This window comes from Eptatretus burgeri, chromosome 17 (genome assembly GCF_056783735.1).
Source record: "Eptatretus burgeri isolate ZD-2024b chromosome 17, Ebu_testis_v1, whole genome shotgun sequence".
NCBI classification, from domain to species: Eukaryota; Metazoa; Chordata; class Myxini; order Myxiniformes; family Myxinidae; genus Eptatretus; species Eptatretus burgeri.
Window position 1 is genome coordinate 26053763 of NC_140977.1, and position 18141 is coordinate 26071903.

The 18141-nt window shown below is 46.2% G+C and overlaps 1 protein-coding gene across 1 annotated transcript in view; it reads right to left on the minus strand.

Annotated features, from left to right (window-relative positions):
- The window catches only part of LOC147009591 (uncharacterized), a 218144-nt gene that overhangs the window by 156014 nt on the left and 43989 nt on the right, over positions 1-18141 (minus strand). Inside the window, exon 2 of the mRNA XM_085862393.1 lies at positions 1752-1811. Coding sequence (XP_085718519.1) covers positions 1752-1811 — 60 coding nt within the window. The remainder of the gene's footprint in view (positions 1-1751; positions 1812-18141) is intronic.

Genomic DNA, 18141 nt, shown 5'->3' on the forward strand with positions numbered 1-18141 from the left:
ATTTGTTCAGGATGCTGGCGAGAGCTCACCTACTCTGCGCTAAGGACACAGTGGGATTTTCAACGTCCACCAACGAATGCCCACAGACGGGATGCTCAGTTTCACGTCCATCCGAGGAACAGCACACACTTTGATGAATAGCTATTATGTGCGGCCTGTGACTGCTGGTTGCATCATTTTCTCGAGGCACAGCTGTGCCCTCTATTACTCATTTCGACCTCGGAAGGATGACAGGCTGAGTCAACCCTACCTGGTGTTAATTCAATGCAAAAAGGGGCTCAAACTCAAGACCCTAAGATCTTAAGCCAGCCACCTGAACCATGAAGCCAACACCAGGCTTGAACATTGATGAATCACCGAGTCTGTGAAACACCGGGATGACAGTTTAGAGCTGAGTTGTGATTCGAACCCAGGCTAGAGAGCTTAGAGGGGAGTGTGCGTACCTCGAGGTTATCCTTCCACTGCCCCTGCACATTCACTTACAGCTAAAGCAGATGGCCAAGACATCCGACATAGTCACGTGATATAAGTGAAAAATAAAGGAGAGCAAAACGTACAGAACTCTTATTATGAATTTGGAAATGTATGGAAAACAAACCTCCCTTTGGATTGTTAAGGAAGCACCATCCCACCCCGTCATGGGGAAGAGCTTGTTCGACCTCCCCGTTGACAGCTACGCGTTTTTGGTGGCAAAAGAAGGATGGATTAGCTCCAGACCATTAGCCATGGTGTGGTTGGCCATTGATATGGCAAGTTTCAATTGAAAACACATGCGCCTTTGGCAGAAGTGAGAGCCCAAGGCAGGGATTGGAGGAGGAAAGCTGGGAAGGTCTGCTCACAGCTCGTCATGTTGAGGTTTTAAACGTGAAACAAATGACCGATGATTTGTTAATTAATTCACATGGGAGATCAAACAACCCATTCCATATGATCCAATCTCTTGCTAAGATTCACGGGGTCTAATCGTGGGGTCGTCGAGGCAGACGTTAGACCAGAAAGTGTCTGCGGAGAGGTAAAGCAGTCCGACCTCGTGGTCCGTTTCGTGCAGCGAATTTGGAATTTCATCTGACGACTTTGCTCGGGTACAAGCTTAAAGGACAAATCGTGTGCGCAATTTTCACGTGCTCCTTAACGTCCACGATGGAGATGGGACAGCCGGCTTAACATCCTGAAGGAAGGAGATCTCGAGCATGCTTTGTGATGCACTGCCACTTCCTGGCACTAACGGGCATCTAACTCTGTTCAGCAAGCAATCGAGAGGAGTGAGGGGTGAATGAGAAAAATAAATTTGTAAGAACGAACATAATGGATCAGGATGTGCTATAAAAGGGAAGGGAGGGGGTTCTGATATATAGGGCATGTAGGGAGGGGGAGGGGTGAAAATCTCACAATTTTGTGTACGTAATAAGTATATATTCTATGATATCAGAATGTGGTTTCAGCCTGATTCAATGATGCGTCCACAATGCCTGAGAGGAGTGTGTTCAGGCCTTGCAAACTTGTATTCAAACACTTTTGTATGAAACTGAATTCAGATTCTCTGTCTAACTCCAGTGTACAACTCATTGGACAAAGATTAAAGAGCAAGGACTTCTCGTGTCAGGTTCCACTTAACTGGGGGGGGGGCGTGGGGGTGAAAGGAGCAGGCTCGCCATGGTGTAGTTTGAAGGTCTACCCTTAATCATCCTCAGAATGCTGAAACTGTCCATCTCGGCCACATATGAGTGAATCAGGTGCAAACACAGCGTTACCTTGTCGCCTTTCACACCACTGCAGTCACACTTTGATCCCGAAGCACAGCCATGACATGTCTGCAGGGAGGAATAAGGGAAGAGTTAGCACATGTTCAAAAATTCCATCAATTTCCAGCTGCAACAAACGTTTGGCGTTCAAATCAAGCTTTCTGTGAATCACTTAACACATTTGGGGGAACAAAGGTGGGCAATTTTAAAGGGGCAGAATAGGATCGTTGAGCAGGTCCAAAGTCACAGACCAAATTGATGGCAAACGGAAAGGTGACCTCTGACCCTGGACTTCCTTACAGACGTTGTGCCTCATAGACCTTTGATGAAGGATTCTTAGGAGCATGTATGATCCCTTTGAGGGGATTGAGGATGACATTTTAATTATCCTAGGTGTTCTTGCTTCATGTTTGTTGTCCATTGTAAATACTAGAAGAACCCCTTCGCTATGGGAATGGACAGGGGCGGGGGGGTTACTGGGTCAGGTTATTATCTTTATGATTTCAAAACTTGATGGAATCACAGCTTACAGGTAGGTAGGTATATATGTGCCTGGCTCTGAACCGTTTGGTCTGAGTTTGAATCCCGACCCAGCTATAAACTGTCGCCCTGGTGTTTCGCAGAGAGGGCAAGGTATCAATGTGTTTGCCATCTCTCGGATGGACGTTAAACTGGAGAACTCATCTATTAACACTGGTCGTTGGTGGATGTCAAAGATCCCATCGTGTCTCTCGACAAGAGTCGGCGAGTCATCGCCGGAACCCTGAAGGAATTATTGCGATACGTATTCTTGCTGTGGACTATAAACTGGCATCCTGTCTGCCAGTATTCTTTGGTGGACGTCAAAGATGCAACGACGTCCTTCGCAAAGAGTCGGCGAGTTATTGCCGACACAATGTTGGCCAAATTACAAATTCCTGCCATAACTACTGCTGGCAAGGCAATGGCAAACCACCCAGTGTAACACTTACCATGCAACTGCTTTGACAAAACTGAACCTGCCTTCGGACAGAACACCACATCATGAATAGACGAATATTCCTGCTAGTCGGATGTCATTTTGCTGACGAGAAGATTCATGAAGGATTTGGCCACAAAAGGTTCCCCAGGTGAGCGTCTTTACAACAAGGTAGAAATAGACATTCTCGTTAACTGAAGAGTAAATGAACGGCAATCTATTTTTCCCCATGATCTCAAAATTTCCCACCTGGCAAAATCGACAACTTCACAAAGGACACATAACTGCGAACAACGATGAAAAACAACACAAACTAGAAGGGCACTCGGTAAGAGTGCATCTACCTCCGCCCGGATTGAGATCCGGATTTTCACCAAAATCGAATCAATTCCTCTGCATCACACACCTCACCCGTCCACCAAATTTTGTTCGAATCTGTCGATAACTTTTTGAGATATTGTGCGATACATCGGTTTTTGGCCCGAGCTCTCAATGATGAAGAAGCACTTACAAAATCCACTAGCTGTATCTAGATCTTCACCAAAATCGAATCATTTCGTCCATGTCACACGTCCAATCTGCCCACCAAGTTTCGTTGGAATCCGTCGATAAGTTTTTGGGATATCCTGATCACAGTCAGACAGACAAACATACAAGCCGGCAGGCGACGTGGGTGGTCGCGACATAATTGCATACTCGTCATACAGTTTTTGACGGATATGGCTGAAATTTTTTGACAAAGAGTTTGATTACAGTGCGCATAAAAGTGCGGAAGCCGATTTTCGATTTTCGAAAAAAAAAAAATATATATATATATATAAATATTTTTCGGATTTTTTCAAAAAATTCAAAGTCCCGTTGCTTGGTAACGGTGGCGTCCATAGCAACGGTGCTCAAAAGCATACAACTAGATCCTGGTATGAACCTACCAGTCAAGTTTCATCAAAATCGGTTGACTCCTCTGGCCTCCAGAGCTGTCCATTACGTACATACATACAGACAGACGGAAAACCTGAGAATAACGGTAGTCTAACGACCACCCAAAAAACAAAACAGACAGGGGTGAAAACATTACATCCGTCCATCGCAGATGGCGGAGGTAAAAAGGAAGAGGACTCAAGATGAGCATTGGGAGCAAAGAGATGCCGTTATTCCAAAAAAGCCCCATCCGTGGATAATGGTGAAAAGGACCCCAAGGCGGGAACGCGGTACAATGTCAATGTGGATAAGTATGAGACGTGTCTTCGAGCCCAGTTCATAAAACCGACGTCTACATAAACATCAGCAGAATTCGGTAGTCAACGGCACGTCAAATAGATGGGATATTAAATAACTGGAAAAGGGTAATCCAAGGATATAATCCTTCACAGTCCAAAGAGAACAGCTGTCTCTGCTGCCCTGGGCCTGCAATAAAATTTATGGCAGAAAAATTCCAGACTTTTCGTTTTCCTCCACGTCTGCATGATTGCTCAGGCACGTCCAAGGGCCAACCTCGAGAAGCTTTTGTGCTTTTCCCTTTTTGTGGATTTGCCTCTCAATCTGGGGGAAGAAAAGGGTTTTCCCAGCCGGTACATCGCAACATCCCGTGTGGAAGGCGTGGGATCATATGTAATCAACATTTGGGAATTCTGACAACAATGCCTTTTGTACCGGAGCGGGAGCCAAAATCGGGGTTTCGTAAACAAATCCTGAAAAACAGAGGGTTCATACGCTTCGAAGTTCCCGCAGCTCGGGGCCAGTTGTGGAAATGAGTGACGATGCTGTTTCCAGAACATTCCGTCAGATTCATCTTTTGCACGACATGGCGACAGGACTCTGCACAGCACCTGCTATGCCAGGATTCCTTTTGGGTTATTCTTCGTTTCATGAAACGTTGTCAATGTAATGTCATGAAAGGATGGCATTTAGGGTTTGTTAAGTATTTTGCAGAGGATATGTGTTTTTTTTTGTTATTTTAAAACACCTACCAAGGCTCATAGCAGGAGGTGGAGGAGAAAGGTAAGCAGGTAGGAGAAGAGTTGCAGGTGAAGTGTGGCATCAGGGTCCCAGTGGGTTAGAAAAGATAAGAGGTAGAAATATGAGAGACCATGAGATGGTGATGGACTGCGGACTTAAAATCCAGGTGTTAAAAGCTTGAGACGTTATCATGAGGATGATGGTTCCAAATGGGAAACAGGAAGGTCGACGGGGATGGCATGAATGAATGGAGGTGTTAGGGTTAAGATTAGACTCGTGGGAAGATAACAAGCAAGGTAAAGGATTTTTGGGTTACCTGTGATGCCCTTTCTTTCGGTTTCCATACAATTGATTGTGCCTGTGTGACCTTACATGCCTTTAGCTCGGTGGAGGGGATTGTGGGTGGGGGGTCTTTTTTCTATTACCCGTTCAAAAGCACATGCTGTAATGTATGTTAAGTTCTGAAAACTAATACAGAACTGGGGGAAAAAGAGGAAATAAGGGGAATAGCCCCATGAAGGGTAAGGATGTGTGAGACATGAGGTAGTGAAAGGGTTAAAGATTCCATCATTGTTGTCTGGTAATATGTACTTCGTTTGATCAGAACTTGTCCGATTAGCAAATCCAGTTCAGCCTTCCACAAAACTTTCAGGTTTTTTTTTGATAGACGATCAATTTAGACGAATAAACAATCAAATCGAAGAATGGTATAAGGTGTCAGTTGTCAGTGCTTTTGATGAAAGAAGGAATATTTTCATCGATGGGGTAAAAGATTGGCAGATGCAGTTTAACTTGAGCAAGTGTAAGGTGTTTGCGATGGGAAAGAACAATGAAAATAGAGATTACAGGATGTAAGGGGTAATTTTGGAACGTGTCACACAGGAGAAGGATCTGGGGGTGGTAATAGATATGGAAGGTAAGCAGGCAGCACAGTGCCAGGTAGCTACAGGTAAAGCAAATGGGGTTTCAGGTTGTATTCGGAGGGGGATAATTTATTAATCAAAAGAGGTGGTGTTAACATTATACAGGAATTTAGTGACGGCTACATCTAGAATATTGTGTGCAGTTTTGGTCACCACATCTTCCGAAGGACATAGATGTCATAGAGAGGGTTCAGCGCAGGGCTACGAGATTGATTCCGGCCCTAGCTAGATTCAGCCATGAGGAGCGGCTGAAAGAGCCAGCTGCGGTTTACCCACATTAAAAGGAGACCATTATGAGGGGGGGATGATCGAGATGTTTAAGATGAGTAGTCAATGCATGGAATTGTCTCACTGGAAAGGTAGTGGCAGCAAATCGAGTAGTTCGGGTTAAATTGGAATTAGACAGGAACCTAGATGCCTTGGAGATAGGGGGTACAGGGATGTTGGTAGGACGTGTACATCGAGGTAGCTTGAGTGTGAATGGATGATGGTTTCTGGGGGTGCTGCAGCACAGGCACGAAGGGCCGAACGGCCTTCTCCTGTGCAAAAGTGTCTCGTATATATCCTTGAAGGAATGCTCCAAGGAAGCCAGAATAGACATCTGCACAAAGCTGATCCTCAAGGCCTCAGTGTTCTCCAAGCCTGCTGGCGGCCATGGCTGTGGTTGGACCTCCTCCCACCCCCAACTTCCCCCAGGGATTCCCTCATGGCGAGCCCACTTCCCAGGACCACAGCACGTGTTAAACGGTCTCAACGAGCAGATGGATAAGTGTTCATAGTTCCGTTCGGTGGATTTTTACAGGTTTTTGTGGGTTGTAAACCTCCTATGGTGGTAGCCTGTGGTTAGCTATGGTTTTGATACATTGTGGAGGTTTCTTGGCATGTGGAATTGTTGGAGGAAAGGAGGTGATCTAAGGCACATGGAGGAAGAACGAAAACATAAATCACACGGAGCACAAGGACATGATATAGTAAACACACCATTGTAGTTCAATGTGAATCACAAGGACATTGGGAGATGATGGACAACTTGGCATCGTGTACAGGATTCCAGGCATCATGAAGCATTCGTCGGTTCAGATGGAAGCGATGGATAGGCCAAGAAGAAGAAGAGGAAAATAAAGATGAAAAAAGCAATCTCCCTGCCCACAACAAAATTCCCTGCAAAAACAACAAAACCAACATAAACAATAACAAAAATGACAAAAAACAACAAAAACAACATGAACAAAAAACCCCAACAACCAACAAAATCAATAACAATAAACCAACAACAAAACCAACAACATAAACAACTAGAGGGGGAGCACTCGGTAGAGTGCAAAACCTCCAGCGCCAATACAGCTGGGTCACTTAAGTGAACCTGATATCCTATTCATTGTAGGTCAAAACGGATCAGACTCTACTGAACCACGATTGAATAAACTAAACTAGATTGACGCGCATGTAGAAATGCCGAAAAAATTAAACCGAAATTTTTTTGAAAAAAAAAGGTGCAAAATTTCTGGGTTTATTTTCTCTAACAAATTTTTTTTTTTGGGGGGGGGGGGGGTTGGAAATCACTTAAAACATGTAGAAATGCAAAAAATAAAAATTCAAATATTTTTCAAATAAAATCGAAATTTTTTTGAAAAAAAGTTGCAAAATTTTCTATTTTTTTTTCTCTAACAATTATTTTTTTTGGTTGGAAATCACTTAAAACATGTGGAAATGCAAAAACAAAAATTCAAATGTTTTTTCAAAATGGCCACCATAGCGGCCATATTGGACTTTGGACCAAGTCCAAAATCTAATGGACGATTGGACCATACCTAATCCTTGGACCATACCTAATCCCCCCACCAAGTTTCGTCGAAATCCGTCGAGGAGTTTTTCTTCCTGTGTTCACAAACTGTTCACAAACAAACAAACAAACAAACAGACAGGGGTGAAAACAGTAACCTCCGTCCATCTTCGATGGCGGAGGTTAACAAAAAACCCAACAATAAAACCAACAACAAAAAACCAACATAAACAAAACAAAGAACCAAAACGATAAAACCAACAACATAAACAACAAAAACCAACAACAAAACCAATAACAAAAAAAACACCATAAAACCAACAACATAAACAAAAAACAAAAACAAAACAAAAAACCAACAACAAAACCAATAAAAAAAACAACACCATAAAACCAACAACATAAACAACAAAAAACCCAACAATAAAACAACAAAAAACCAACATAAACAACAAAACAAAAACCAAAACCATAAAACCAACAACATAAACAACAAAAAAACCAACAATAAAACCAACAACAAAAAACCAAAAGCATAAAACTAACAACATAAACAACAAAACAACAAAAACAACAAAACCTAAAAAAAAACAGAACAACAACAAAAACAGCACAACCAAACAAAACGAACAACAAAACGAACAACACAAACAACCACAAAACAACAACAACAACAACAACAACAACAACAACAACAACAACAACAAAAGAAAAACAATCCGACGTGTTCACGCAACGTCGGGTGTCGGTGGCCGTGGAGACCCGTCCGAGTTAGAAACAACTAAATGAGTCAGGGAGTGGACTCGGTCCTGCTGAGAAAACTTCACGCAAGGGGTCACGGCTCGCTTGTGCCTTCCATGCAGGACTCAGGAGTTCGGCGGCCGGAGGCGAACGGAGCCCGAAAGCAAACCGGACGTCGGATTCCATTGTTTCCTGTGCGTTTGCAAAGCATTCTCATGGAAACAAGGCTGGTGTAGCGTGCAATGAACCAACTACTCTCATGCAAACAAGGCCGTGTAGCGTACAATGAACCAACTACTCTCATGCAAATAAGGCCGTGTAGCGTACAATGAACCAACTACTCTCATGCAAACAAGGCCGTGTAGCGTCCAATGAACCAACTACTCTCACGCAAACAAGGCTGGTGTAGCGTGCAATGAACCAACTACTCTCATGCAAACAAGGCCGTGTAGCGTACAATGAACCAACTACTCTCATGCAAATAAGGCCGTGTAGCGTACAATGAACCAACTACTCTCATGCAAACAAGGCCGTGTAGCGTCCAATGAACCAACTACTCTCACGCAAACAAGGCTGGTGTAGCGTCCAATGAACCAACTACTCTCATGCAAACAAGGCTGGTGTAGCGTCCAATGAACCAACTACTCTCACGCAAACAAGGCTGTGCAGCGTCCAATGAACCAACTACTCTCATGCAAACAAGGCTGGTGTAGCGTCCAATGAACCAACTATTCTCATGCAAACAAGGCTGGTGCAGCGTCCAATGAACCAACTACTCTCACGCAAACAAGGCTGGTGTAGCGTCCAATGAACCAACTACTCTCACGCAAACAAGGCCGTGTAGCATACAATGAACCAACTACCCTCATGCAAACAAGGCTGTGTAGCGTCCAATGAACCAACTACTCTCACGCAAACAAGGCCGTGTAGCGTACAATGAACCAACTACTCTCATGCAAACAAGGCTGGTGTAGCGTCCAATGAACCAACTACTCTCACGCAAACAAGGCTGGTGTAGCGTCCAATGAACCAACTACTCTCATGCAAACAAGGCTGGTGTAGCGTCCAATGAACCAACTACCCTCATGCAAACAAGGCTGTGTAGCGTCCAATGAACCAACTACTCTCACGCAAACAAGGCCGTGTAGCGTACAATGAACCAACTACTCTCATGCAAACAAGGCTGTGTAGCGTCCAATGAACCAACTACTCTCATGCAAACAAGGCTGGTGTAGCGTCCAATGAACCAACTACTCTCACGCAAACAAGGCTGGTGTAGCGTCCAATGAACCAACTACTCTCATGCAAACAAGGCTGTGCAGCGTCCAATGAACCAACTACTCTCACGCAAACAAGGCTGGTGTAGCGTCCAATGAACCAACTGATCTCATGCAAACAAGGCTGGTGTAGCGTCCAATGAACCAACTACTCTTACGCAAACAAGGCTGGTGTAGCGTCCAATGAACAAACTACTCAGGTCAGGTCAGGTCAGGTATGGGAGCATGTGCCAGAACAGCGCGTCGCTGCGTCCACTTTCCGCAGGTACTCCAGGGGCCTCCGTCTGGCCATCCCCCAGGCAGATGCCAGGCCCATCCCCATCTCCTTGAGATGATGGTCAACCTGTTGCAACCATGAGGCACGTGGTCGGCCCACTGGCCTCCTCCACTCATGAGACTCCCTCACTGAGAGAATCTGGTGAGCAGGATCAGCGTCAGGAAAACGAGCCACATGTCCATACAGCCGCAGCTGACGCTCACGGACTATGCAGGTAACAAATCTCATCCGAGTCTCTCTCAGCAACCGCTCGTTGGACACAAAATCCGACCAGCGATAGCCAAGGATTCTCCGAAGAGACCTGGTACCAAAGGAATTAAGTCTCCGTCTCAGATCCTTGGTCAAAGTCCAAGTCTCGCACCCATAGAGCAAGACTGGAAGTACCAAGGACCTGAAGACTCGGACTTTCGTCCTCCCGCACAGGTACCGGCAGCACCACACCCCATGATCCAGTGAATCCATGACTCCCCAGGCCCGACCCAGACGTCTATTGACCTCCGGCTCACAACCTGCGGAGACATGAATATCACTGCCAAGGTAAGTGAATCTATCCATGACCTCAACATCCTCAACACAAACAGACACAGACCGGACAGCAGCATGCAAGATGTCACCGAAAGCCTGGATCTTAGTTTTGACCCAAGAAATACGTAATCCCAACGGCTCCGACTCCTCATTCAGCACCTCGAGGGCCCCCAAAAGGATGTCTAAAGTCTCCGCAAAGATGACTGCATCATCTGCAAAATCAAGGTCCGAGATCTTGACATTGCCAAACGATGCACCGCAACTTGATCTCTCCGACATCCTCCCAAAAATCCAGTCCATACAAGTGCTGAAAAGTGTGGGGGCAAGTACACATCCCTGACGAACTCCAGTAACAACTGGAAATAAGTCAGAGATGGTACCACCACACTTCACAGCACTCTCAGTACCAGAGTAGAGTTCAGACATCAGATCGATCAGTTTTGGTGGCACCCCACGAAGACCAAGAATCCTCCAGAGGACATCCCGATTCACTGAATCGAACGCTTTACAGAGATCAACATAGGCTGCAAGCAGCCCCTGCCGAAACTCTCGTCTGCGTTCGGTGAGGACACGAAGTGCAAGGATACGGTCAATCGTTGACCTCTTTGGTGTAAAGCCTGACTGCTCTGGACGCTGGTGCTCAAGCAGATGGTGGCGAACCCTATCAAGAATTATCCGAGCAAAGACCTTGCCCGGCACTGAGAGCAGCGTCACCCCTCGGTAGTTGTTGCAGTCTTGGCGATCACCCTTCCCTTTCCAGAGAGGGACAACAACGCCCTTCTTCCAATCAGTTGGGATGATGCCTGTGTTCCAGGCAGAGCACAAAACTGCATGCAACGACACGAGTGCAGCACTTCCACCAGCCTTGAGAAGTTCGGCATGGATGCCACAGATCCCTGGAGCTTTGCCCCGTTTCAACTGGTTCACTGCAGCCCGTGTTTCCACAAGCGAAGGTGGACCACAGTTGATTCGAGGGTCAGCAACAGGGATTGTAACACCCTTGACGTCCAATTCGACAGCTGGGGGATCAGCCCGGAACAACCGCTCAAAGTAACCGGCCCAGCGGGCCTTCACTTCAGACTCCTCTGTCAAGAGCCTACCACTCTCTGCTCGAACTGCAGTGCTCCGAGGGATGGGCTTGGATGAACGTAATGGGCGAATTCCCCTGTAAGCGGGACGAGAATCACCTGTCCACAGTTGATGCTCTACCCCCTCACAGATTCCTCGCACATAGGCCTCCTTGTCCACCCTCAGTGCACGTACAGTTTTACGCCTCAGCTCCCTGAACAGCTCAGCTCTGCCATTCAGCCTGGCCCTGCGACTCTGGTCAATGGTATCCAGTGTCCCTTGAGAGACAAAATTCTTCTTTGCCCTGCGGTGAGCTCCAAGGCATCCACCGGCAACATCTAGGACGGTGGTCTTGAATGCAAACAAGGCTGGTGTAGCGTCCAATGAACCAACTACTCTCATGCAAACAAGGCTGTGTAGCGTCCAATGAACCAACTACTCTCACGAAAACAAGGCTGTGTAGCGTCCAATGAACCAACTACTCTCATGCAAACAAGGCTGGTGTAGCGTCCAATGAACCAACTACTCTCACGCAAACAAGGCTGGTGTAGCGTCCAATGAACCAACTACTCTCATGCAAACAAGGCTGGTGTAGCGTCCAATGAACCAACTACTCTCATGCAAACAAGGCTGTGTAGCGTCCAATGAACCAACTACTCTCACGCAAACAAGGCCGTGTAGCGTACAATGAACCAACTACTCTCATGCAAACAAGGCTGTGTAGCGTCCAATGTACCAACTACTCTCATGCAAACAAGGCTGGTGTAGCGTCCAATGAACCAACTACTCTCACGCAAACAAGGCTGGTGTAGCGTCCAATGAACCAACTACTCTCATGCAAACAAGGCTGTGCAGCGTCCAATGTACCAACTACTCTCATGCAAACAAGGCTGGTGTAGCGTCCAATGAACCAACTACTCTCACGCAAACAAGGCTGGTGTAGCGTCCAATGAACCAACTACTCTCACGCAAACAAGGCTGGTGTAGCGTCCAATGAACCAACTGATCTCATGCAAACAAGGCTGGTGTAGCGTCCAATGAACCAACTACTCTTACGCAAACAAGGCTGGTGTAGCGTCCAATGAACCAACTACTCTCACGCAAACAAGGCTGGTGTAGCGTCCAATGAACCAACTACTCTCATGCAAACAAGGCTGTGCAGCGTCCAATGAACCAACTACTCTCACGCAAACAAGGCTGGTGTAGCGTCCAATGAACCAACTGATCTCATGCAAACAAGGCTGGTGTAGCGTCCAATGAACCAACTACTCTTACGCAAACAAGGCTGGTGTAGCGTCCAATGAACAAACTACTCAGGTCAGGTCAGGTCAGGTATGGGAGCATGTGCCAGAACAGCGCGTCGCTGCGTCCACTTTCCGCAGGTACTCCAGGGGCCTCCGTCTGGCCATCCCCCAGGCAGATGCCAGGCCCATCCCCATCTCCTTGAGATGATGGTCAACCTGTTGCAACCATGAGGCACGTGGTCGGCCCACTGGCCTCCTCCACTCATGAGACTCCCTCACTGAGAGAATCTGGTGAGCAGGATCAGCGTCAGGAAAACGAGCCACATGTCCATACAGCCGCAGCTGACGCTCACGGACTATGCAGGTAACAAATCTCATCCGAGTCTCTCTCAGCAACCGCTCGTTGGACACAAAATCCGACCAGCGATAGCCAAGGATTCTCCCAAGAGACCTGGTACCAAAGGAATTAAGTCTCCATCTCAGATCCTTGGTCAAAGTCCAAGTCTCGCACCCATAGAGCAAGACTGGAAGTACCAAGGACCTGAAGACTCAGACTTTCGTCCTCCCGCACAGGTACCGGCAGCACCACACCCCATGATCCAGTGAATCCATGACTCCCCAGGCCCGACCCAGACGTCTATTGACCTCCGGCTCACAACCTGCGGAGACATGAATATCACTGCCAAGGTAAGTGAATCTATCCACGACCTCAACATCCTCACCACAAACAGACACAGACCGGACAGCAGCATGCAAGATGTCACCGAAAGACTGGATCTTAGTTTTGACCCAAGAAATACGTAATCCCAACGGCTCCGACTCCTCATTCAGCACCTCGAGGGCCCCCAAAAGGATGTCTAAAGTCTCCGCAAAGATGACTGCATCATCTGCAAAATCAAGGTCCGAGATCTTGACATTGCCAAACGATGCACCGCAACTTGATCTCTCCGACATCCTCCCAAAAATCCAGTCCATACAAGTGCTGAAAAGTGTGGGGGCAAGTACACGTCCCTGACGAACTCCAGTAACAACTGGAAATAAGTCAGAGATGGTACCACCACACTTCACAGCACTCTCAGTACCAGAGTAGAGTTCAGACATCAGATCGATCAGTTTTGGTGGCACCCCACGAAGACCAAGAATCCTCCAGAGGACATCCCGATTCACTGAATCGAACGCTTTACAGAGATCAACATAGGCTGCAAGCAGCCCCTGCCGAAACTCTCGTCTGCGTTTGGTGAGGACACGAAGTGCAAGGATACGGTCAATCGTTGACCTCTTTGGTGTAAAGCCTGACTGCTCTGGACGCTGGTGCTCAAGCAGATGGTGGCGAACCCTATCAAGAATTATCCGAGCAAAGACCTTGCCCGGCACTGAGAGCAGCGTCACCCCTCGGTAGTTGTTGCAGTCTTGGCGATCACCCTTCCCTTTCCAGAGAGGGACAACAACGCCCCTCTTCCAATCAGTTGGGATGATGCCTGTTTTCCAGGCAGAGCACAAAACTGCATGCAACGACACGAGTGCAGCACTTCCACCAGCCTTGAGAAGTTCGGCATGGATGCCACAGATCCCTGGAGCTTTGCCCCGTTTCAACTGGTTCACTGCAGCCCGTGTTTCCACAAGCGAAGGTGGACCACAGTTGATTCGAGGGTCAGCAACAGGGATTGTAACACCCTTGACGTCCAATTCGACAGCTGGGGGATCAGCCCGGAACAACCGCTCAAAGTAACCGGCCCAGCGGGCCTTCACTTCAGACTCCTCTGTCAAGAGCCTACCACTCTCTGCTCGAACTGCAGTGCTCCGAGGGATGGGCTTGGATGAACGTAATGCGCGAATTCCCCTGTAAGCGGGACGAGAATCACCTGTCCACAGTTGATGCTCTACCCCCTCACAGATTCCTCGCACATAGGCCTCCTTGTCCACCCTCAGTGCACGTACAGTTTTACGCCTCAGCTCCCTGAACAGCTCAGCTCTGCCATTCAGCCTGGCCCTGCGACTCTGGTCAATGGTATCCAGTGTCCCTTGGGAGACAAAATTCTTCTTTGCCCTGCGGTGAGCTCCAAGGCATCCACCGGCAACATCAAGGACGGTGGTCTTGAATGCAAACAAGGCTGGTGTAGCGTCCAATGAACCAACTACTCTCATGCAAACAAGGCTGTGTAGCGTCCAATGAACCAACTACTCTCACGCAAACAAGGCTGTGTAGCGTCCAATGAACCAACTACTCTCATGCAAACAAGGCTGGTGTAGCGTCCAATGAACCAACTACTCTCATGCAAACAAGGCTGGTGTAGCGTCCAATGAACCAACTACTCTCATGCAAACAAGGCTGTGCAGCGTCCAATGAACCAACTACTCTCATGCAAACAAGGCTGGTGTAGCGTCCAATGAACAACTACTCTCACGCAAACAAGGCTGGTGTAGCGTCCTATGAACCAACTACTCTCATGGAAACAAGGCTGTGTAGCGTCCAATGAACCAACTACTCTCACGCAAACAAGGCTGGTGTAGCGTCCAATGAACCAACTACTCTCATGCAAACAAGGCTGGTGTAGCGTCCAATGAACCAACTACTCGACTCACGCAATCAATCTCCATGGTGTTACATTAAATAACACACTTCACAGGCTCCGACGGCAGACAATGTACACAGTGACAAATGGTGTGAATGGACACGTCCGAAACACTTCGCTCGTACAACATTCGTGTCTCCAGTCCATGTGGAGCAAGCCTACTACTACTACTATTACTACTACTATTACTACAATTACTACTACCACTATTACTACTACTACTAGTACTACTGCTACTACCACTACTACTATTACTACTACTGCTACTACTAGTAGTACTACTACTACGACTATGAACCGGCTGGCTTGGCCAAAAGTTGCACTGGAGGGAGTCCGCCGGCACACGGAACAGCCGGCTTAACGTCGATCCGAGTCACTGAGAGCACTGTGCGGCCCAACAGGTTCGAGTCAGGTCGGGGGCTCGTTTGGCCCATCAGGCCTGTTGCACACACCATGATACTTGATTTTGCGGACGATCCGTGTGAATAAGAATGTGATATTAAGATAATAACGTGAATTACACACATTCGTTTCTTGTTGTTTTTTGAATAATCAATCTCAAAGACCATTCGTATTTAGGAAACCCGACCACGGTGTTTAATGGTTGTTTCTGCGGTTCATTGCTCTCGACCTCAGACCGAACAAAAAACTGCCGTTCTGGTGTAGTGCAGGCAAATGTTTTCTTTTGCAACACTGACCGTTTACACTTCAAATTGAACTGGCATGATGGTGTTTGATATAAACCGTATAGGGTTACGCGGTATCTTACAGAAAGGTGATCTGCAGGCAGGACGGCCAGCTTAACACCGTCTGAAGAACGGTGAACTACACAACGCAATGTTTCCTCCAAGCACTGCTTCTGGTAGGGCGATTGGAGTTGGAAATGACTCCGCGAGGGACAGGACTCTACCTAGACAACCCCACAGCACTCTATTAGGGGGTCATCGAATTTGACCTCCCCCACCACCCCATTTTCTCACGTCTGAATTCGGCCTTCCTTGAGAGTGGCTAATCCACTAATTATGCTAATGATATGCAGGAGCCTCATACGATGTTATGAAATTTGCTTGTGTTTATTAATTTTTTTTCTCCTCCTTTCTGCTTTTCCCTTCTCTCCATCCATCTTTACCTCTATCAATATTCCCATTTCTATTCGTGGGTTTATTTGTACATTTTCTTCTTTCTAACCTTTCAGTCGAAGGATTTTTTTTTGAGTTCACCACTGCGCTCATGGTGTCGTTCATCTTTAAATAAGGATTGCACCAGAACCACTTTTTGCTTGTTTAAAATCTTTTGTTTCTGAAAAAGCTTTGTCTCAATGCTTTCATCCTGCTGGAGCCATTGGGGTGGAACTAATATAACCAGAGCATGTATTATGATCATTGGACGAGTAAGAATGATTAATTTTCACTACAGAATCACCATGCATGTCAGTATGTGTCACATTCTCTTCTTTTTACCCCACATGAGCAAAGCATCAAGCAGGGTTTAGCAATTGGTTTACTTTTTCTGGCTGTCTGTCCACAAATGCCAGTTTATGATGGAGCGACGACTTAAATTCAATTGAACGTAATATTTTGAACACGAATCGGATTGAATGTAATATTTTGAATACGAACACATAAACTGAGAAAACGAACCTGTAGTTCAGCATTACTTTGGCTCTGAATTTGTCCCGATCGTGAATGCGTAGAGAAGCGCAAGATCATATTTTTCCCTCTGTCTGCCTGTCTGACAGTCAATCAAAATTGCAAATCATGCCAAACACGAAACTTACTGTTTTAGAGATGTTAAAAAGGACACAAACAACAGGCACGAAGAAATGTGACGTGTTAAATAAGGTGGTGAAAAAGATGCTGCATTAACGGTGGCAAACTCTGAATTTTTTTTTCTACAACTTTTAAAATCTTTATTTTATTTCCAATTGAATTATACAAGTAAAGTACCTGCCCCTCTGGGCGATCTTGTTCCAACCATGCAACACGTTCTTCTGACGCATACCTTTATTTGGGCAGTGTATAGGTAGAGGCCAATTTTTTTTTAACCTGGGTTACATGCATGACATAAAAACATACCTCCTGCTTATAATTCAAAACACCTCACTGCACCGGAAAACGTGGGGACAGCAATACTGTACTGGAAATGGTGGAGACATGTAATACCCTCCCCACCTGGAGGTCGCGCTACACGATACTCATTTACATAGAGAATTTGCGTCATCCCTTCCCCCCCCTTACCCCCTCCAAGACCACTGGCAAAGATAAAAACACCCCTATACATTAATTTGGGTCATGTTGATCCGATGTAGCAAGTGTGGATGTAATCGGGCCAGAACTGTAGGAGGAGTAGCACGACAAACAAACAAACAAGCCGGTAGGCGACATGGGTGGTCGCTATATAATTGCAGACTGGCTCGGCCATTTTTGACAATTTTTACATTTTTTTTTGAATTTTTTTGACTGAAATTTTTTGACAAAGAGGTTGATTATAATGCGCATAAAAGCACAGAAGCCGATTTTTGATTTTCGAAAAAAAAAATATATATATATTTTGGGATTTTTTCAAAAATTTCAAAGTTCCGTTGCTAGGCAACGGTGGCATCCATAGCAACCGTGCTCAAAAGCATACAACTAGATCCTGGTATGAACCTACCTGTCAAGTTTCATCAAAATCGGTTGACTCCTCTGACCTCCAGAGCTGTCCATTACATACAAACAGACAGACGGAAAACCTGAGAATAACGGTAGTCTCGCGACCACCCAACAAACAAACACCTCCTTCTCTCCTTACTCTTATCGGCACTTTAAAAAACCTTTCATTTAGCGTTTAGCAGGACTTGAATAAAACATTACGGAATTTTAAATCATCTTGACCAATGAAATTTGCTGCTCGAAGACCCGCCCATGTCCTTTTTTCTCCAGTGTTCTATGAACTCTCGAGTTTAAAAAGTCTCTCTTGTGTGAAAAGGTCTTTCTAGAGTATGAAACAGAACTGTCCAGGACTACTTACTGATCATGTGAACCCGTCTATGTATCCAATACACGCCGCCCATTTAACGCTGGGGAAGACAAACA